The 22,828-nt window shown below is 39.6% G+C and overlaps 3 protein-coding genes across 3 annotated transcripts; 2 read left to right on the top strand and 1 right to left on the bottom strand.

Moving 5' to 3' along the window:
- Positions 1-1,310: 1,310 nt before the first annotated feature.
- On the bottom strand, positions 1,311-3,509 carry LOC133522563 (sucrose-6-phosphate hydrolase-like). Its single transcript, XM_061857912.1, has one exon. It carries the CDS (start codon positions 2,817-2,819, stop codon positions 1,404-1,406), a length of 1,416 nt encoding a protein of 471 aa, XP_061713896.1. The 5' UTR covers positions 2,820-3,509; the 3' UTR covers positions 1,311-1,403.
- Positions 3,510-8,261: 4,752 nt separating this feature from the next.
- On the top strand, positions 8,262-8,780 carry LOC133523137 (sucrose-6-phosphate hydrolase-like). Its single transcript, XM_061858649.1, has one exon. It carries the CDS (start codon positions 8,262-8,264, stop codon positions 8,778-8,780), a length of 519 nt encoding a protein of 172 aa, XP_061714633.1.
- Positions 8,781-12,748: 3,968 nt separating this feature from the next.
- LOC133522498 (organic cation transporter protein-like) lies at positions 12,749-22,366 on the top strand. Its single transcript, XM_061857851.1, has 7 exons — positions 12,749-13,062; positions 14,093-14,324; positions 15,491-15,575; positions 16,053-16,223; positions 18,869-19,510; positions 19,737-19,918; positions 20,896-22,366. The coding sequence occupies exons 1-7, from the start codon at positions 12,821-12,823 to the stop codon at positions 21,049-21,051; spliced, it is 1,710 nt and encodes a 569-aa protein (XP_061713835.1). The 5' UTR covers positions 12,749-12,820; the 3' UTR covers positions 21,052-22,366.
- Positions 22,367-22,828: the final 462 nt, after the last annotated feature.

A 22,828-nucleotide genomic window follows, 5' to 3' on the forward strand; every position in this document is an offset into this window, starting at 1 on the left:
TCGCAATCGTCAGCATATTTGCGCATATTTTCGGCGTTATCTTAGTAAATTTGTGTCGGATAGTCGGTTTTAACAGTTTAAATTTCATCAGCTTGTCAGATAGCAGCATAGACACGTCGTTTTAGATAGCCCCACAGAAATAAGTCAGGAACTGTAAAATTCGGGGAATTTGGCTACCAATCACTGTCACGTTTCTCAAAATCAATCGAGCAAATAACGTATGTTAGATAACACACACATTGGAGAAAAAAATTCTTGCTGCTAGGGGTATATATTTGGCAGATATTATCTCCCATATATAAATGCCAACACTGAATAGTGTATTTATGAAAAAATATTTAATAATTTTTCCAAGTAATATAGTTATAATTTGAAAACAAAGTGTATACATGTTATTGCCCACCCTGTATAGTCACGTCTAAAAATATCGATACGAAAAATGTGCCAAAAATATGTATATACTACCTTAATATATGGACAATAAAGTCGTGTATACATATTTTTGGCACTTTTTTCGTTTCGATATTTTCAGACGTGACCGTACATAATTTTAATTAAATTGATTTAAATAACACTTCCGCGCTTTGTTCTGTGATATATAAATGAATATGCCCTTACCAGGATTCAAACCCGGGACTTCCCGCTTCGTCCGACTAAAGAAGCTAGGAGGCCGTTAATGATTCATTACTATTAGCTGTTTGCCCGCGCTTTTCTCTGCGTAGAATTAGTAATTTGGCCAGCTTATTTTTTATTCAATCTGCTTATATTTCAATATTACCTTTTCACCCCCTTAAAGGATGATTTCTGGGATCAAAACCATCTTATGCCCTTTCCGGGATCTAAACTATCTCTATACCAAATTTCAGCTAATTTGCTAAAGCGATTTAAAGGTTGTAGAGGTGTGTCTATCTGTCTTTCTGTTAAAACATACAGATAGACACACTTTCGCATTAGAAATATTAATATACATTTATAAAGTTAATAATATGATTGCCGTCAATACAAACACAGGAAAAAGGAAAGAAAAACGACAAAATAATATCATGCATATTTATACAACTATAAGAATAGTTTTATATATATATATATATATATATATATATTACACGGCATCTTCAATTGTATAAAGAGTAATTTAATTTAGTTACATACAACCATAGTTCATGAAATTATGGATCTTGAAACTATCACCAATTTTAGTATGTTGTTATGCATGGTACTGTACTGGGAGACTGGGGCACTAAAGCTGCCGGGAATCAGTGGCGCTTGCCCGGGTCTCCCCCGTCATGACGTCATCAAGATGGTTCCCTTTTAATTGCGAAATGTACACGTATGGAATGATTTCATATTTAAATTATTTTATAATGTCAGTTTCCGGATATGACAAGGCTTCATTTCTCATACTATTTTTTAGATGGTTTAGGCATAGTGCGTACAATTTCGCGTACCTTCAATTTTGCTGCTCCACCTTGGTAAATGAACACTTTACCCTTAGGGAAGAATCGGCTCGAGAAAGTCACCTCGCCTTCTCCGCAGAACAGCTCAATAGAGCTCGCGTCCACAAAGATTCTCCATTTCAGCTGCCCTGAAGGTCTCCAATCCGTGCGACGAATACCGTCGTTGCCTCCGCGGTCCAGCGTCACCTTGCCGTTCGCTGCATCGTAAGATATCGTCACTTGGACATTGTCCGATACAATGTACAGTTTAAAGTCCTTACAACCGTTGGCAAGAACATTAATTTCTCCGGCTTTGTAACGTAGAGTATAATATCCGTTTATTGCCCAAACTTGTTTTCCCTTGATGCGAGACATTTCTGTTACGGGTATCTGCACAAGCTTGCCGTTCAATATTTTGAGTTCTCTGGGTATGGTCATAATACCAGTAAAACCATCGCTGGCTTCAGGGTAGTTCTGGTACCACATATCAAACCAAGCTATGACTATACGGCGTCCATGCTTATCTAAAGTGGTCTGAGTGGCATACAAGTCATGTCCGTGGTCGAGCTCCACAAACTCCGACGTCGGAGTAAACGTATAAGTTGAATAGTCAAAGTCACCAATTATGTAACCCGTTTGGTATAAGTTATGGTATTTGTCCCCCGAAGCTTCTATACCTTGAGGCGAAAATAGAAGTACGTATTTACCGTCAACTTTAAAGAAGTCAGGGCATTCGTACATATACCCCAACGTGCCGTTCGACTGCGCGAGAACAGAAATGTAGTTCCATGAAACCTTGTCGTTTGAAGAGTAAAGAAGGGCCCTGCCATAGGTCTCATTCAGAGAGCTGCCCAATACCATGTAATATGTACCTTCGTGTTCCCAGACTTTAGGGTCTCGTATATTTGGCGTTGTTAAAGAACCATTGATGATGGGGTTGTTTTTATATTTAGTAAAGGTGACGCCATCCGTACTCGTGGCTAGGTTTTGACGATTTATGTGATCGGGTGTCTCTCCAGGGTAGTTTACATTTCCAGTGTAGTACAAGTACATGGTGTTATTTTCGATGAGAGCGCTTCCAGAGAAGACGCCGGTTGCGTCGTACCACTGATCAGGGAACATGGCGATCGGTTCGTGTGTCCAATGGAAGTAGTCCTTGCTAGTCGCGTGCCCCCAGTGTGCGATGCCGGTGTCGTTGCTGGAGAACGGATTGTACTGATAGAACAGATGGATCTCGTCGTTGAAGACACAGAATCCGTTGGGATCGTTCATCCAGCCATACGGCGGGGCAAAGTGATAGCGGGGATAGTAACGATCTCGCACTTTCCCATTAGTAATAGCCACGAATAGTAGTAGAGTTACCTTCAGTAAGTTTCCCACCATCTTGGCTTCCGCGTGGAACTTCAGTGCTGCCGAATTAGATCTCGAAGCAACTTTTATACTCAATTGATCGCGACTTGCGTCACTGCGAATTTGCACAGTCTTTCTACTAATTATCTACACGTGTACCTGCGCATAACTACGATGTTTGCCATTCTAATTTCATGCTATATTTTATATTAGTCATCAATTCAAAAAATATTTGTAATGTATGCTGACGACGGTTGTGCTATTGTTGCCGGGGAGATAGTCTATTCGACAATCTGAAAACGGTGCTGACTCTACAGCAACCGATATTAAGGATCATATCAGGAGAAGAAAGAAAGAAGAGCTACATTGTGATAAACGAAATACATTTTGTTCAAGAAAGTGATTTTTGGCTGATTAATTAATAGTACATTATGATACAAGTGTGCTAAGTTGGTCATTACACACGAGGCGATATTGTGCGCGCGAGCTGCAAGCGAGCGCCTAATAAGAAAGCCTATGTGTGTAATGACCATAGCACACGCGTTTCATACGAAGTTTTTCAACACACTTGCGAGGAAATAAGAAACTTTCATATTAATCAAATTTTAATTGTTAAATCGGTTAGCATGCAGTGTTGCATCTGTCATACTGCCTGCCGCCCCTCGCCCAGCCGAGGCGGCCGGCCGGTTCCCCCGCCCGCCGCCGGGCCCGGCCGGCTCTCCGCCCCGCCGTCGCCACCCGGCGGGCGGCGCGCCGGCTCCCGCCAGTCCACGTTGTAAAATCTACTCGACCGATTTAAGAAGGCTCCGTTTCTATACATATTATTAGCAATCAGTTACCTTCTTAACTCACTCGGATAATATAATGAAAAAGCACGAGTGGTATAATATGCTGAAAAAAGCAGGCGTGTTTATTATCTAGGATTATAAGCCAAAAATCGGTGGAATAAAAACGCCGTTTTGAGCAAGTATGTTGAAAACTAAGTTATTTCACAGTACCATACCATATGGTACTACTTTCTCTCACTAGTGCGGGAATGAGCACTTTCCGTGCCTATGTCGAAAGTTTAAAGAGCCATATGTACTGTAAAGGATGACTCACGTTAGACCGGCCCGGGGCCGGGCCAGAGCGTCCGAAGAACATACGGCCCGCAATAAACAAAGTTCTTTGTCAAACAAGCTGCTTTCTATGCATCTCGCTCGTACTCGCGTATTGGTGCGAGCGAGATGTATAGAAAGTAAGTTACGTAGCCGCAGCAGTGCCAGCAATTTCGCTGCCGGTGAGGAAGGTTGCCAGAGCTCAACAAGGGTGCGGAGTGTTAGGGTCGGCAATGCGCATGTGAGTTACATGCGTACATCTAGAGTTAATCTGGAGTTGCAGGCGTACATAGGCTACGAAGACTGGTTACCATTAGGCGGGCCGTATGCTTGTTGGCCACCGACGTAGTATTTAAGAAAATAAAAAATAAAACGCAGGCGTTAGCGCTGTCGTGCCAGATGCATGTGCGTGCAGTAAGTCTGGCTGGAGACGTGTCACACTTGCTACCTCCAAAACATGTAAAATTACCCCAAGCTAATTTGGGACCGATTTTGATAGCCAAGACGATGCAAGGGATAAGTAAACGTCATAATTTTATAGAAGTTTGACATTTAAATTAACACTGCACTATCTGGGCCATCAAATTCGCTGCCATCTTAGCTTGGTCTAACTTTAGCATAGCTTCACATCTGTTTGACCATATGAAATCTTTCCAAAATATAAGCTTATTATTATAATTTTAATAACTCAATTTTTTAGATTCGGATTACCTACAAAAAGTGTGCGACGACCGTGTAGCAGTAATACGCGCTTTTTAAAGAGAATTTTACATGGGACCGTGCGAAGTGCGTGGTGGGGGTAAGTAAAGCGATCCAAGCGCATAAGTTGGTAAAAATTAGAACTAGCTGCGGATAGCGTCTTTAACATTTCGTACAAGTTATATGGCTCGAAATGAAACTTTGATTTACGATTTTTCCTGAAATATTCATTGAAATTGTATGGTGTAAGGGACCATTGTAATGTGTATGAGATGCTTAATATAACTCACGTATTTAATTTGATAATTGTTAATAATGTATCCATGTAAATATATAGCTTAGCAAATGCCACATATTACGTGATCTTTTTCTGGAAGTTAATAATGGGTATAGTAAGTTATCCTTAAAAGATAGACATTTAACATCGCGAACTTTTTTGTAGATCTATAAATGAGAAACAACCCCACCATACATTGTGTTGTTATAGCTCAAACGAATTAGGCAGCGTTTTCGATTAAAGCTCCTAGCCAGCGTGATTTTTTCCGATAACATAAAGATTTCAATTTCCGACAACATTTCAATCAACTTTACACAAAACTTTAACAAGTTATATACCTTAGCCTTCCTCGAGAATCACTCTCTTGATAGATGAAAGTCGTATGAAAATCCGTTCAGTAGTTTTTAGTTTTGGAGTACTTTTATAAGATGTAGTGAATTGACGTCCCCTAGACTTGCGAACACTAGGTTGCGTCACTTGCGTGACAGTCGTGCACATAGCGAATATTAACCACAGCGGCCCCGTCGGTTGGTTTTTCGATTGTTTTATTACGAGTATTAGAGTAAGGAGCTTTTAGAAATTTATATGGATTTTTTTCTCTCCTAACTCTAAGAAACAAACCGGACAAGTGCGAGCCTGACTCGCCCATCGAGGGTTCCGGACAAATTTAATTTATTTTTAAATATTCTTTTTATATATATTTTACAAATTAATAGTTTTTAGATTTTTCCCTGTACTTGTAGTGTAAGACGATAATATTTGCTAAATTTCATAGTTGTAGGGCAACGGGAAGTAACCTATACATTTTGATTCCCTTGACAGTGTCGAAATATACGTTTTTTGGCGCATAAACGGCTAAATCTTTTCCGTTAACTTAAAAGTTTGATTTTAATTTTAACTCGATACCTCCACGCGTTCCGGAGATAAAGGGTCTTGACAGACAGACAGACGGACAGACGGACGGGCAACAAAGTGATCCCACTTATTATGAGCGATTACCAGCAGAAATAAGGACGGAAACATTCGATACAACATTCAAGCGTCTATTGAGAAACTTTTTACTGGACAACCCATTAATATTCAATAAGTGAATTTTTTGACATAACTGTATAATTTATAATTGCATAATGATGTGACATTTTTTTTTTTTTTTTTTCATATATATATTATTATTGAAATTAATTTATTTGGATTATCTTGTTATTAAGTATTTAAGTTTATTTCTGACGATCACAATATAGATTCTTATAAATTGACATTGATGTAATTTGTACTGTAATCATATGTTGTGAAATAAATAAATCTAAATCAAGGATTCCGTTTTTTCCTTTTGAGGTACGGAACCCTAAAAATAAAAAAAAGTCAAAAATCGTTATTCAGAGAAGAGAACGGGGACTACCTACATTTGCATTGAAAAGCGATCATGTGATGTTCCCTTTCGTCCTAAAGCCTGCCCCGAGGTGAAAGCGGTCGTAGACCGCCGGAAGGTTGGTTGCCAGGTGCAGCCGTGGCGTGACTTCCCACAGCTAGGGGCAAACACCTAACACAACACATGTTATGCATGCACTTAATACGTGACCAAAGTCTGAACACATGTTTACCCATATTTTGTTACATTTACATTTGGCAAACAGGTGATCATTTATTGTTTCGTGGTTATGATATGGATATTATGAAACAAAAGATGTACGCAATAAAATGTAAATTACTTTTAAGAGGGGATGTAAAGGCAGGAAATAAGAAAGGAATAAAAAATATGGCGCGCCGCGGGAAACTGCGACGGCAAATTTGACGATCGCGCGGGTTTTACCGTTTTACCCTAATAAATAACACTGAAAATTGATTTCTATTCAAAGTGGGGGGAAAATGCCAGGAGAAAACAAGGGGAGGCCTTTGCCCAGCAATGGGACCTAAAGTAGGCTAAAAAAGAACTCTGAAAGTATGCTTTTATTTAGAATGTTGCTAAACAAATCCATCGACTATATCACTAGCTATTTTATACTTAATTTTTTTTTATACCACATCGGTGGCAAACAAGCATACGGCCCGCCTGATGGTAAGCAGTCACCGTAGCCTATGGACGCCTGCAACTCCGGAGGTGTCACATGCGCGTTGCCGACCCTTTAAAAACCTGTACACTCCTTTTTTGAAGAACCCCATACTGTATACACTCGGGAAAACCTCGGCAGGGAGCTCATACCACAGCCGGATTAGGCTCTAGGGTATGAAGATGAACACCCCGCCGACGGCGAGCGGTGCGGCGATAGAAAATGGCCGTTGGCATCATGTCAAACAATTCTTCAGAGCACAGCCCATTGTACAAGCGGTAGAACACACACAAGGAGGCAAAGTCTCTCCTTAGACTTAAAGGTTCTATGCCCCTTGTGAGTTTGGGATCGACAACGATTCGTACAGCACGCCTTTGGACTCAGTCGAAGGGTCCAACCTGGCATCCAGGTGCTCCTGCCCAAACGTGACAGCAGTAGGTACTCCATGTGGGGTCTGACTTGCGATTTATATAGTAGCAGTCTTTGCTCCGGAGTAAAGTATCGCCTTGCTTTATTGAGTACACCGAGTTTTTTGGATGCAAGCTTAGCCTTCTTTTCCAGGTGGCTACGAAATTGGACGTCACTGGAAATGTCGACACCAAGGATCCCAATACTCCCTGACATGTTAAGAGCTGTGCCTTGGAGTTTTTATGGAGTTTAAATGGGGTTTTCTTAGCGGTAAACGCACAAACTTGTGTCTTGGTGGGGTTGAATCGGACTAAATTGTTCCGACCCCACACCGAAACTCTGGATGGAGTGCTCTCAATATCGGACACAAGCGTTTCACGGCTCTCCAGCACCTCTGAACGAGGAATTATATTGCTGTGGTATAAATCCTGACCAGTAATATATGATCACGCGCCATATTACAGAATTTCATTGGAACTAAACTGAACTGTCACCCTATATATGATAATAACAGCGCCCTCTTGACAATAATCATATATCTGGTCGGGCTTGACAAAGTAACGATAAACATACAATAGAAAATCAATAAAATTACTCATGTTTTCGTGGTTTTTTTCTATCGAGATAACTTTAAGCTTTTAAGGGTTTGGTTAGAGTCGGCCCTCGCTAATATAGTCTAGTCTCTGTGACTATTTTCTTCCCATATGGCTTTCATTAAAACGTGTAAAAATTCTATATTAAACCTACAATATTGCGCTAGCCCCCTCTTAAGTATAATGGGTATATTGACAACTGTGTACAGCAGGTGACACGTTTTCCCCATTGTGTGGCATTTCACATCACGTATTGAGTGCATGTATCACAGCTCGACCACGGACATGACTTGTATGCCACTCAGACCACTTTAGATAAGCATGGTCGCCGTATAGTCATAGCTTGGTTTGATATGTGGTACCAGAACTACCCTGAAGCCAGCGATGGTTTCACTGGTATTATGACCATACCCAGAGAGCTCAAAATATTAAACGGCAAGCTTGTGCAGATACCCGTAACAGAAATTTCTAGCATCAAGGGAAAACAAGTTTCGGCAATAAACGGAAATTATACTCTACGTAACAAAGCCGGGGAAGTTAATGTCCTTGCCGACGGTTGTCAGGACGTTGAACTGTACATTGTATCGGACAATGTCAAAGTGACGATATCTTACGATGCAGCGAACGGCAAGGTGACGCTGGACCGCGGAGGCACCGACGGTATTCGTCGCACGGATTGGAGACCTTCAGGGCAGCTGAAATGGAGAGTCTTTGTGGACGCGAGCTCTATTGAGCTGTTCTGCGGAGAAGGCGAGGTGACTTTCTCGAGCCGATTCTTCCCTAATGGTACAGTGGTAATTTCCCAAGGTGGAGCAGCAAAATTGAAGGTACGCGAAATTGTACGCGCTATGCCTGAACCGTCTCAAAATTAGTATGAGAAATAAAGAGTTGTCATCTCCAGAAACTGAACTTATAAAATCATTTGATAACATATAAAATCATTCCATATGTGTACATTTCACAACTAAAGGAAAGCAATCTTGATGTCGTCATGACTCGGGAGACCTGGGGAAGCGCCACAGTGACTGTCCCCGCAAGGTTTAGGGTCTCAGTAACAGCATACTGAAATCGGTGATAGTATCAGGATCCACAATTTTAAATAAGTAACTCATCATCATCATCATCATATATGATGATTATGAAATACTATGGCTATAACTAAATTAAATTTGTCCTTATAGAATTGTAGATGCCGTGTAAAATATATTTTGTTAAAAAAAATCTTATATAAATGGCTAATTGAATTATCAATTTTGTTAATAAATTATATACAATAGGTATCAAAATGCATGATATTATTTTATTGATTTTCTTTCTTTTTTACCTGTACTTGTAATGACGACTTGGGATACCGAGTTGGGTTAAAACAAAGGCAAGTTGAAACAACGTCAATTTTGCGGTATTCATAATCATGTTGTGGTAATGAATCATATTGAAGGGCTAGCGTACGATGGGACGAGGCTAAACATCGTTTTCCCAGCTCGATAACAGTTATAGATGTCTCAAAATTTACGTTGTTTCAACCTACCTCTGTTTTAACTCACCTCGGTCTCCCCTAATAATATTAACTTTATTAATTCATACTAATAAATGAGAAAGTGAAGTGTGTCTGTCTGTCTTTCTATTACTTCTACAAGCTTAAACCACTGTACCGATTTAGTTGAGATTTTGCGTAGAGATAGTTTGAGTCCCGGGGAAAAGGCATTGAATAGTTTTTATCACAGAAATCGCCATTTAAGGGGGTGAAAAGGTAATGTTTAAATAGTAAGCACATTAATGAAACAGTATTAGATTGGATAAAAAATAAACTGCCCGAATTCGGCAGAATTACTATTTCCACGCAGACAAAATCGCGGGCTAAAGCTAGTTAATTAACGGCTTCCTAGCCTATTTATTCGGATGAAGCGGAAGGTTTAGGGTTCAAATCCTGGTAAGGGCATTTATTTATACAATGGCAGAATAAAGCGTGGAAAAGAAGTTAGACTGTTAGTAAATACAGTGAAAACTTAAAATCAACAACTCAACGAAACAGCTCAACGGGGGTGTTAGGGTCGGCAACGGGCATGTAACTCCTCTAGAGTTGCTTCCCATCAGGCGAGCCGTATGCTTCTTTATCTCATATTTTCATAGATTTTTTTTATATACTACTTCGGTGGCAAACAAGCATACGGCCCGCCTGATGGTAAGCAGTCTCCGTAGCCTATGTACGCCTGCAACTCCAGAGGAGTTACATGCGCGTTGCCGATCCTAAACCCGCCCCCCTAGTTGAGCTCTTGAAAATTGACATTTGACAAATTTGACATTTATGACATTTGCACACTTTGTCACTGCAAAAGCCGTGCAAAGTGAGCTTGATCGGGCTGTGTACAGCTTACCATGTTGTAGGCCAATGAATTCCCAGCAAGCTGACAATTGAAACTCGGTATACAGGCATTAAAATGATTTGCAGCTTTCTGGAAATTCATTCTAAGTTAAAGCTTAGGAGAAATGATCCTTTGTGCGCAGCAAATATGTATGCAAGACATTCCAAATAATGAAATCAGAAGAATTGAAACATTGCCAAAATTCCTTTCAGATTCAGTGCACCATCTGTTATCAATATCGCAAAAGAGGTAAAAATCAAAGCCGCTAAAAACAGAAGTCTTGGAAATAAATGTTGCTACAAATTTAAAAATAAATATTGGGAATGACTAGGTACTATTGTTTTCAACCAGACGGAGCTCCAGCTCCATCCCACACGGCAAACTCAGTTCAAGGCATGGTATCACTATCAGGCGAATCCAACCGATTTTTTGGCATAAAAATGTTCAATAGCGAGAGAGTGGACTGTAATTCGAAAAAGGGGGGCGATAGGGAATGAAATTTAGGGGCCGGTTGAGCAAGAAAGTTGTGAAATATTAAAATTAGAATATTAAATTAAAACTAAAATGCGAAATAGTGTAGGGCGAAGCTACCTTTCAGTCCGGGAGTTGTGAGGCTGAATCGTTGGTCGTCGTTGAAGACCGCTGGTGGTGATTCTGGCTCGCCAGCTAGAAGTAAGCTCAGAACCGTTACTTTGAGTCGTCCAACTTAGACCTAGGATTTTCCACTTCGCGGATGTGCCTGGTGTCCTTCGTCCACAAACACTGAATCTAAAATACCAGAGACGTGATTGGCAGTAGTGCTTTCAATAAGTTGCGAAAATTAGCGAGAACGACGAAATACGATGTTAACTAGTGGTAGGTTGATGACACACTCCCTATGACACTGACTATGTTCTCCCGATTTAAATGTATTGAACTTTTTTGTATGGTCGTACATACTTTCGAAAGTTAATAACTTCCTATAAAATCAAGAATTTGGATCATTTAAATAAGTTTTCGTGGACCTTATGTATTAACCAGATTGGATTTATAATACATACATCTGTTTTTTGCAGTCGCGAGTGAGAGACTTGCAATTTATTACATGTAATATTTTTGGTGGGATTAGATCTGTCCTTTTTCCGAAAACTTTCTGTTGTCTTGCTGCTGAGAGCAAAAGGAAACTAACATTATACCTTTCTCAGTTCCTCTCAGCAGAGAATATCCGGCGACCAGATAGATGTATTGTAGTTAGCATTGTACCAAGGAGACATTTCCGAAGTTGCCAAATTCCTTTAGGAACAGTTCTTAGAAATAAATATTATAGGGATATTCTTACACAAATCGGCTAAGATATTAATAACATTGATTATTAATATTATGAGTTTTTTTTTAAATTGTTTCAATAATATTTCTGAATGGAAACTTTTATACCACGACGGTGGCAAACAAGCATACGGCCCGCCTGATGGTAAGCAGTCACCGCAGCCTATGGACGCCTGCAACTCCAGAGGTGTTACATGCGCGTTGCCGACCCTTTAAAAACCTGTAAACTCCTTTTTTGAAGAACCCCATACTGCAGACCCTCGGGAAAACCTCGGAAGGGAGCTCATTCCACAGCCGGAGCGTCCGCGGGAGAAAATTCCTCTTGAACCGCACAGTACGCGACCATTTAGGTTCTAAGGTGTGAGGATGAACTCCCTGCCGACGGCGAGCGGTGCGGTGATAGAAAGTGGCCGTTGGCATCATGTCAAACAATTCCTCAGAGCACTGCCCATTGTACAAGCGGTAAAACACACACAAGGAGGCAAAGTCTCTCCTTAGACTTAAAGGTTCAATACCGCTTGTGAGTTTGGGATCGTCAACGATTCGCACAGCGCGCCTTTGGAATCAGTCGAAGGGTCCAACCTGGCATCCAGGTGCTCCTGCCCAAATGTGACAGCAGTACTCCATGTGGGGTCTGACTTGCGATTTATATAGTAGCAGTCTTTGCCCCGGAGTAAAGTATCGCCTCGCTTTATTGAGCACACCGACTTTTTTGGATGCTAGCGCAGCCTTCTCTTCCAGGTGGCTACGGAATTGGACGTCACTGGAGATGTCGACACCGAGGATCCCAATACTCCCTAACATGGTAAGGGCTGTGTCTTGGAAATGCGGGGCCACAGTAAATGGGGTTTTCTTAGCGGTGAACGCGCAAACTTGTGTTTTTGTGGGGTTAAACTTGCTTTAAATTCTCGTGTAAGTTTCCAGAAACTTCCGAGAATGTACTGCAACCTGCACATTGTTTATTGTAGATTGCCTCTTTAGCATGGTCCAACTATACCTAGAGTGACAAAGCAAACTGGTAAAATCTTAGGTATCCAACATTGCACTACAATGACTTGCATAAATCCAGATGTTATAAATAAAAGATAAGGTACATAAAATAGTTATTGCTCCACATTTTAATCACTATATATCGCTTTATCAATGGCTTTGTTCATAAACGGTTTTATGGGTTAATCAGCACCTTGAGGTGGCTCGTCACGGACTACAGCAAACAAAAAAATAAAGATAAAAAAGAAATAAACATGGAAAAAACAAAGACTGGCGTAGATTTAAGAAAGGTTCTGGCAACGGAAGATGAAAATGTCTATGTAAAGGTAGAAGGTGACACGAAGACTGGAGTAGATCTGGACAAGATATTAGTGGAAGAGATTGGACAGTTCGGGTGGTTCCAGGTCAGGACCATCGTCTTGGCTGCGCTGGTCGTTATCTTCAGTGGGATAGCGTCCAGCGAATACGTGTTTACGACGGGGAGGATTAACACGAGGTTGGTTTTGAAGTTTTAAACGGAGTAACATTAGGTTTTTTGGATTGGAATATATTTAAGCTAATTAAATTTTTATCTAGTTGAAAATTCCTCAGATTTTAGAAGCATTCTGGCACAAGAAGCATGTTTGAAACAGTTTTACTTGTAGAACAGTGGTGTGCAACTGTGGAGGGGTATTTTATGCTGTTTAAAGCGCGCGGATGTTTCATGCGATAAACGCAGCGTTGAACGCATGCGTTAAGGGAATGTACGAAAAATGACAATGCGCTTACCGCTGCGCTTACCGCGTAAAACCATATAGTGTCAGATTATCTAATGTAAAATAACATTTTCACCACACCAACTGGTAAAGGCCCTCTTAATTGTTCAAAAACGAATGAGAAAGTTGTATTTTGTCCACATGTGGGGCAAAGTAATCAGATACAAATTTTGAGTTGTTTCCTTATGTTAGCTAGTAGAATTGACTTTTAAATGATGATTTTGGATGATTATTTTTTTATTACGTTCATTTGGATTTGATTTCATTTGATTTTTTTGGTATTTCATAGTTAGTTAGTTTCCTTGTGTTCGTGTGGTGAACAATTTTGTGTTTCACTCGGAGGCAAAGGCGTGCATTGAAACCCTCGCAACGCTCAAGATTCCACTTCTCGAACCACTCGCTACGCTCGTGGTTCAATTTTAGAATCTTTCGTTTGCTCGGGTATCAATATTAGCACGAGCGGTTAAACAACGACTTTGCCCCCTTGTAAAACAAATAACTATTTTCCTACATTTCGTTGCTCGCATGCGTTCAATAAACCCAAATTGTGTCAATATAGTTAGGTACTTGTATGAATATCTTGTAAAGCGAAGCGCCTAAAAATATCTCACTTTGTTATCTATTTAGTAAAGTTATAAGACAGTGTCATCCTATGCATTGATTGACATTTTTAAGCGTTAGCGTACCTATACTGCGTGTTTCGCATTGAACTGTCTACTAATGAAAGTAGGGAGGGCAGAAACGAATCTCATCATAATTATTATTCCCCAGATGCCTCATCCCCGAATGCGAATCCTCCGACCAACCGGCAGAATTCTCTCCCTCATGGATCCTGAACGCCGTCCCAGCATCCGGCAGCTCGTTCGACGCCTGCCAACGCTTCGCCAACGTCTCTGCTGGCAGTGGCAGCTCTGCTACATGCCCTGCTAACCTGTTCGACAGAGATACCCTCGTCAATTGTGAGGAATACGTCTACCAGAACACTGATACGATTGTGTATGATGTGAGTAAGTTTTTACTCTGTCCGTCTAGGCTAAACTTGCACCGACTTTCAAGTGCTAAAGTGTGGAGGTATCATAAATAGAACCGTTATTCAGTCTCATTTCCAGACTGACAGTTCTACTACCGTTATACGATATATTACTAGTACATTACTACACAACAGTACGCCTCGCCTATGCCTCGATATGAACTATTATATTATACTAGTATTTTCATTTTCAATTGTGTTTTTTTTTTCTCACTTTGTACGCATGTGTGTGTGCGTCAGTGTTAGCATTTTTTTTTAATATACTTTGTAATTAGGTACTTGTCAGTTCCTGTAATTGGCTCTCTGTATTAATCTTGTTGTCCTATTGTAAGTTTAAAGCTGTTGGTTCTCCTGAACATAAATAAATAGATAAATAAATAAATAAACAGGTAAGTGTTAAGTAGGGTTTAAGTAAATAACTTACAGCTCAAATAAAATAATAACAATGACAGGCCTCCCTCTAATTATTATTGTTTTGTGAACGAATTTATGATTATTGAGCGCTAATACGCCCAATAATTACGATAAACAGTAGCGTTATCTAGATGCAACTTTGTACATACCCGTAAAAACCATTGTTGATCGTTATTGACATCAGATTGCAATAAAAAAGTAGGTACATTTTACTTATTTCCTTAAGCACTATAATTTAAATTTATTTCGTGTCTACATACAACAATTTTATTGTCTATCGTCTAGTCTAGATCGATGTTTCCAACTTTACTCTCATATTTGAGGTGGAATAATTTTAACACAAACTTTGTGTTCCTTTATGTAAAACAATGTTTTTTGGTATAAACATCAAACTACTATAATTCTGTTTTTTTTTATTCCGTATACTAAAATGACATTTCATGAGGTACTAAGAAATGTCATGTCTTACATATGAAACGTCATTTTAGTGTACGGAATAAAAAAAACAGACTTTAGCCTTGCTACTAAACTTACTTACTTCACTGGCCTAGTGACCCAAAGAGAATCTTGGCCTTAGACACAAGGGAACGCCACTTTGCCCTTTCATTCATTTAATTCTCTGAGGGTGGACAGATCTTATAAGGCTTCAACACTCCAGGGATATCTGCGATGGTCGGATGGGTAGCCGCTGTGCTCGACTTGAAAGTCTTGTGCTTGCTTTTCAGTTCGGACTGGCGTGTCAGGAATGGATGCGCTCCTTCATTGGCTCTGCGCACACATTCGGTACACTCACCGCTCTACCTATCACAGGTGAAACCTCTTTTCGTATTCCCGCTGAATACTTTCTTCGTAGAATTCGTAAACAGGGTAGCATACAGTATTACCCAAATACTTGAGATTCGAGTGCAGAAAATTTATATAATAGGAGCTGTATGCAATTTGAACAAGCAGATCCACCATAAAATACATATACGAACGTAATGGAGAAGTCTGGAAACTGAAGAACTGGAAAATGCTTGGGGGTATTCTCTACCATAGGGCGATATCTGCTTGGTATGGGGACTATGGGGTAGAAAATGTATAAATGCAGTTCCGTGGTACCCAAGAAAAATGATTTCTGTTTCATTCTTTCACCAATAAATCAATATCTGAATGATATAAGTATATGTCAATACCTATGGGTTGGAAGAACAGATGCTAGTCGCTTGCATAAAAACTAGTGTCTAAGGCCAATTCTAAATCAAATGCCGTATACTTACTACTAAAGTAAATCATTATTTTGCGCAGGTTTCGTATCAGACCGATGGGGCCGTCGTACAGCTCTAGCCCTGAACGCCATCAGCCGCGCTCTCTTCGGGCTGGTCCGCTCCTGGGTCAACTCCTACGTGCCCTTCACTCTTCTCCAGTTCCTTGAAGCTACTTTTGGTTCTGGAGTATTCTCCTGCGCTTACATTCTAGGTAAGTGTGTTTTTGTTTCAATCTATCAACACTACATAAAAATGATAAAAATCAGTCAAGACTGCAGCCAAGTACGAGTATATACCTATGTAACTATTTTTGTATTGGTCAAATCTTGCAAGTTAAATTTGACGCACTTCCCGACTTCCAATGAAGCTGAACATTTGCATACATACGTAAATCGGGTGACAACGCAATATTATGGTACCATCGAGCTGAACTGATGATGGAGACATGAGGTTACCATAGGAACATTGAAAACAACGCAACCTAATTGTGTTTAGGGTTTTTAGAATTGTCTCGATGAGTATTGCCTAGTTGCCTGCGGGAAGAAAAGTACAGTCAGCGTTGAAAGCTTGTATCTACCAAAAATCTTTTTGTATAGTGGTGGTAAACCTGTGGTAAAAACTAGCCAAGACAAATCCTTTACTCGTATAATAACAGGACAAAGCACAGAACTTGGCACCCATAGAGATCTCAATTCTTTTGTCGGGGAGTCAACAACGACACATATTCTTAATATTGAACTTGGCTATCAATTCACATTTATGTTTTTGTTGGGATATCACTACTTTTTGTACAGAAATTACTATGCTATTAATCATGAAAGTAGTTTTGCCCAAGCTGAAAAGGGAACCCACTCGCGGTCAATTGTCAAAAAATTTCAGTTTTCAGATTCTTTCTTTTCTTTTGTATACGCCTAATATTCTACCTTCATGCCAAATACCAACTGTCTAGGTCATCTAGAAGTGGGCTAGGTTTTTGGTCTATAAGTCTTAATTCATTATCGAATATTTTTTATCGAATTTTCATTAATTTTCAGTTTTCAGATTTTTTCCCCTATGTACACTACCTTTGTGTCAAATATCAAGTTTCTAGTTCATCTGGAAGTCGGTTAGGTATTTATTTATTCATTTAATCTTTATCGCACAATACATGAAGGTACAAATGACAGACTTAATGCCTTAAGGCATTCCCTACCAGTCAACCAATGGGTTTATCCATAAGACTTAATTAATAATATATGTTTTTTTCCATCGAATTATCAAATAATTTTCAGTTTTATGATTTTTTCCCCCATATATACCTAATAGTCTACTTTGATGCCAAGTATCAAGTTTCTAGGTCGTCTGGAAGTGGGTTAGGTTTTTAATCTATAAGTCTAAATTAATCTAATAATTATTTGTTTTTCATCTTATTATTAATCGTTTTCAGATGTTTTCCTCTATATACACTTGATGGTCTACCTTAATGCCAAATTTCAAATTTCTAGGTAATCTGGAAATGTGTTAGGTTTTTAATCTATAAGTCAGTCAGTCACAAAAATGACGGTTTTTAAACGTTAATTTATCAATAACTTAAAAAAATAAAGTTAAATATGTGTCAAGTTGTGAGGGGTCAAAAGTAGCACGAAATGGTTCGTGTTACACACGTTACACACGGTTGCGTCACTAGTTCCTTTTTAGGGTTCCATAGCCAAATGGCGAAAAACTGAACCCCTTATGGATTCGTCATGTCTGTCTGTCTGTCTGTCCGTCCGTATGTCACAGCCACTTTTTTCCGAAACTATAACAACTATACTGTTCAAACTTGATAAGAAGATGTATTCTATGAACCGCATTAAGATTTTCACACAAAAATAGAAAAAAAACAACAAAAAAATTTGGGGATTCCCCATACTTAGAACTGAAACTCAAAAAACTTTATTTTCATCAAACCCATACGTGTGGGGTATCTATGGATAGGTCTTCAAAAATAATATTGAGGTTTCTAATACCATTTTGTTTCTAAACTGAATAGTTTTCGCGACAGACACTTCCAAAGTGGTAAAATCTGTCCTTCCCTCCCTAATGTAGCTTCTAAAATAAGATAATGATAAAACTAATAAAAATATATGATGTACATTACCATGCAAACTTCCACAAAAATTAGTTTGAACGAGATCTATTTTTAATACGTCATAAATGGTACGGAACCCTTCATGGGCGAGTCCGACTCGCACTTGGCTGGACACGCTACCACGTGTCTAGACCACATTATCAGCTATAGGCTTTCAGGAAGATATGCTACACGCCTCATGAGCGTGTATTTCTTAAGCCAGCTATGAATATTTAGTTTATCGTTTAATTATCAGTTCCTACTAGAATTTTGTCTGGTTTTATGGCAGTGCATTAACGATAAGATTAGGGTTATAAACAAACAATAATTGTCATTGACTTGTCATCTAATAAGTACCTATTTAAATTAGTATCGTTGTTAATATGTAGATAGATTTATAATGTATTTTTATTTTATTTTACTTTATAGGGTACACTTAACAGAAATCGTACAATATCATAAAACATACATTAACAAACATACAATGGCTTGGAATTTAGCACGAGATTTTTTGGGTTTTTGGACTTACATAATACCGAAATTCACGTCCACCAGACATGGGGATGGCATAACTTTATGCCGTGGATTGTCAAGTTATAGATAGAAAATAAAAATAATAATTATAACCTTTAGGTACTTCTAATAATTTAATCCATCAAATCCTTTACCATTCCCGATAATTTTAAGGATATCGACGAATACTATGGATAAAAGTCGTCTTCACTGTTTCAACATAGCCTTTAAATATTGGTTTGATTGTCCTGCAGTAATGGAGCTGCTGGGCCCACGACTACGCGTAGCAGGAGGCGCTGCCATGAACACCTTTTTCTGCATCGGAAACATCTGCTGTGGCCTCCTCGCCTGGGCCGTGAACGACTGGCGGCGGCTCACGCAAGTCATCTACAGCCCCATGTTCATCACCATTTTCTACTTCTGGGTCATCCCAGAATCCGTCCGCTGGTACATGAGCAAAGGTAGATATGAGGAATCTGAAGCTGTGCTTAAAACAGCCGCGCATGTCAACGGAGGGCGCTTATCTGACAAATCTTTACAAGTCTTGAGAGAATCTGCTGAAGAAGAGAAGAGAAAGAAAGCTTCGGAAGAACTTGAGAAGGCTAATGAGCCTTGGTTAATAGTCCAAGTGTTCAGACATAAGCACATCTTAATCCGCTGCATAGTATCACCTGTTTGGTGGGTCACCAATACCTTTATATACTACGGTCTGTCAATCAATGCAGTGAACATGTCAGGGAATCGTTACCTGAACTACGTGGCGGTGGCCGCCGTGGAGATCCCTGGATACTGGACGTCGATGTTTCTGATGGGGAAGATCGGGAGAAGGCCGGTGCTGATCGGGGCGTTTTGGGTGTGTGCCGCTTGCCAGGCGGCTTATGTATTCATGCCGGATCGTAAGTTACTTCTCATACGTACAAAAATAGCATCAAATAGAATCATAATGAATTCCTAAAGGGACGAATTTCTACTTACTAATCCTACTTTTTATCCTCCAAGTCCTGACACATCTTTTTCAGTTAGTTTGCCTATTGAATCTTATTTGCACCTTCTCAGTCTAAGATGTGGCATAACCTCAGCTCTACAGGGACAAGACTTTGCTTAAAATATTGTAATTTTCAGGTTACTTCGGACTGTCTCTCACAGTGTATCTGATCGGAAAGTACGCCATCGCGATGGTGATGACAGCGGTATACGTGTACACCGCTGAACTGTACCCAACCAAGTATCGTCATAGTCTGTTCGCTTTCTCCTCTATGATAGGCAGGATCGGCTCCATCTTGGCACCTCTCACTCCAGCCATGGTAAGATAATAAATATATATACTGTAGGTACCAACCAAGCATCACCATAGACTTCGTCTTCTCCTCAATGATTGGCAGAATTCGTTCCAACTTGGCTCCTCTCGCTCCTAACATTGCAAAATATGAGTTCACCAGAACTGTACCCACCTAAGTATCGCCATAACGTGTCCGCTTTATCTTCTATGATTGGCTTGATCGGCTTCATTAATAACTTTAGCTCTGCTATTATAAAGACAAAAAAAATCGTCTACACCGACAATTCTGAAACCTTATTTGAAAAACAAAGCGTCACCGATTGTCAGAGTTAAAATTGGCGTCAAGCGGAGGTCATAACCTAAAATATTGCTCATGTTCGGTTTTAGGTTGATTCAACATTTGAGTCTGTCAGCAGGCCCCTGTTTGACCACGCTGACAATTCTCGGCGACATATGTCGGCTGACAATTCGATAAGTTGACACTGTGACAGGTGACATTCATAGAAAAGTTGTGACAATTGCCGTGGACAAATGTTTGGTGAACCAAAGCAATTAGAAGTTCACATATTCTTAGAAATGTCGGTAATTCTTGACATGAGATGAGAGCTTTATCAGGCTTGCGTGACAATGGTCGTGTTTTGCGATTAGGGTGTCCCCACAATCCTAACATTGGTTGTGGATCTGTACCTACTATGCACGTACAGGCGATAAAAAGCAGTAGGGTGACTGCTATAGGCCCCTCTTAACAAAATACTTTTTTATTGCCTTGTTTCTGTCTGCCTTACTATGGAGTGACCGATAACTATGAAGGAGCCAATAATTATAGCAGTCACCCTATTTAAATTTTCCAGAGATTTTTCTTCTGCGTGCGGGCTTAAATTCATCGTGTGACTTTGGTGAAACAGAAACAATTTGTCAATATATCTTGACATGTCGCACTTGTCAAGTTGGTGAAACAGGGGCCAGGTGTGACTATCTTATCTTCTCTTTTTCTTCCCGTAGGCTGACTCCACATTCGACGAGTTCCCATTTGTGCTATTCGGCTGCTTCGCTCTCGTGTCCGGGGCGCTGGTCTTCGTCACCCCGGAGACGCTCGGCACCGCCCTCCCGGACACCATGGACGAGGCCGATAACATCGGAAAAAAACAACCTGAATAGAGTCCGACTAAGCTAATTCTGCACTAGGGGGCTAACTACGATGACAATCGTTCATCGGCAAACGCCGTTTGATAGAAAATAGTTATCGGGATGACAGATGCAACTAAATTTACGTGATCTTTTTCATACATTTTCGATTGGCGTTTTCTATCAACCATTGTCACCCAGACCTTTGAATGCCAAATACTAAAATGATCGTTCGATTCGCTAGTATTGCGAACGTGGGGACGACGCTAAAATTACAGTTCCATTGCCCCGATTTGACTAACCAATCTTTTTTTTTATGGTAGAGGAGGCAAACGAGCAGACGGATCACCTGATGGTAAGCGATTACCGCCGCCCATGAACACCTGCAACACCAGAGGGTTTGTAAGTGCGTTGCCGGCCTGTAAGATGGGAGTACGCTCTTTTGTTGAAGGTCAAAAAAAAATAATCTCAAAATCTGGGTCGGTTAAAAAGGATGATAGCGCGTAAAGTACGGTCAGTACGGATGCTACTCGTAAGCACGAACAGTTTAAGGGGCCCGCCTGTTCCTATCTGCCTCACACACACGTAATTATATTGCTGTCTCGCCCATGATTGATTAGTCAAATCGGGGCAATGAAACTGTGATTTTAGCATCGGTGTATAAAACATGGTTTATTTAAGATTTTCAGTGATCTTTAGTTAAGCGTTGTGTTGTTATGAATTATGTATTGACTAATATTACTTTAGTATTATTGTTTATTACAAATATTTTAATAATTAGACATGAGCCCATTTATGGGATTTTATAATAAAATATATGTTATGTTATGTGTCTTTTTATTCACGACCACACTAAGTAGCTTACAGAGATCCTTCAATCCATAGAGACCGTGCGTGTTAGTGGGTCTGCCATCTCGTGACATGAATCGAAGGCGAAGCCGATTCACGCTTCTAAGGAGCTCTATTTCGCATAGTAGGGTCTGCCATCTATTGGCTTAAATCTAAAATGGAAACTTGACATAATGCTTCGCGCCAATGAATAGGGTGCTTCTGTGCTGCTGTCTACAGTTCATGCACGCTCCCTATAGTATACATTTTCATACGAAGAAACTTAATTAGGAGGAGGTAGAATCTTTTTTATATATTTTTATTTTATTTGTTAGCCTATTGTATCCTACTGCTGGGTAAAGGCTTCTCCCTTTTTTCTTCAACGCATTAACAATCTTACGCGTTTTACTTAAACGAAAACGAAGTGCCTGGGTAACAAAATTGACAAGTCTTAAAAACTCAACTAGGGAACAAATATCTTTTTATATATATTTATTGATTAGTGTCTTTTAAGTAGGCACACTACCAGAGATGTAAAAAATAGTTTATAAAAAGTATTTAAATACAAAATACAAATACTTCCTTGATATACTATTTCAAATGCAAAATACAAAATAGTTTTCAGATTTGTATTTAAAATACTAAATACAAAATAGGTATTTTCAAAATGCTTTTTTAAAATACAAATACTTTGCGATAAAAGGTACTCTTAAATAGTGAATACCTAGTCTGAATTAAAAAGTTAGTATTGCTCGGAATTTACAAGTTGGAAAGGCTGTCTTTATTCTTTTAAAATAGTGTGTATATCAGTCCTCTAGAGTGCAATTTTTGTGTCTCCTCATGTTTACCGGTTGAATGGATTTTTAAGTGACGGTTTTTAACACTCAATTATTAAAAGCATTAATTTAGATTTGTAATGTTTTACAGCTTGTATATACCTCTCGTTGGTTGGTGAAAACGTCTCGTTTGTGTTTCACCAGGG

The sequence above is a fragment of the Cydia pomonella genome, chromosome 11 (assembly GCF_033807575.1).
Source record: "Cydia pomonella isolate Wapato2018A chromosome 11, ilCydPomo1, whole genome shotgun sequence".
NCBI lineage: Eukaryota > Metazoa > Arthropoda > Insecta > Lepidoptera > Tortricidae > Cydia > Cydia pomonella.

Coding starts and splice junctions, on each gene's coding strand:
- LOC133523137 (XM_061858649.1), top strand. CDS start 8,262: ATGTGGTACCAGAACTACCCTGAAGCCAGCGATGGTTTCACTGGTATT.
- LOC133522498 (XM_061857851.1), top strand. CDS start 12,821: ATGGAAAAAACAAAGACTGGCGTAGATTTAAGAAAGGTTCTGGCAACG. Junction 13,063..14,092: donor ACGGGGAGGATTAACACGAG/GTTGGTTTTGAA, acceptor ATTATTCCCCAG/ATGCCTCATCCCCGAATGCG. Junction 16,224..18,868: donor CTCCTGCGCTTACATTCTAG/GTAAGTGTGTTT, acceptor ATTGTCCTGCAG/TAATGGAGCTGCTGGGCCCA.
- LOC133522563 (XM_061857912.1), bottom strand. CDS start 2,819: ATGGTGGGAAACTTACTGAAGGTAACTCTACTACTATTCGTGGCTATT.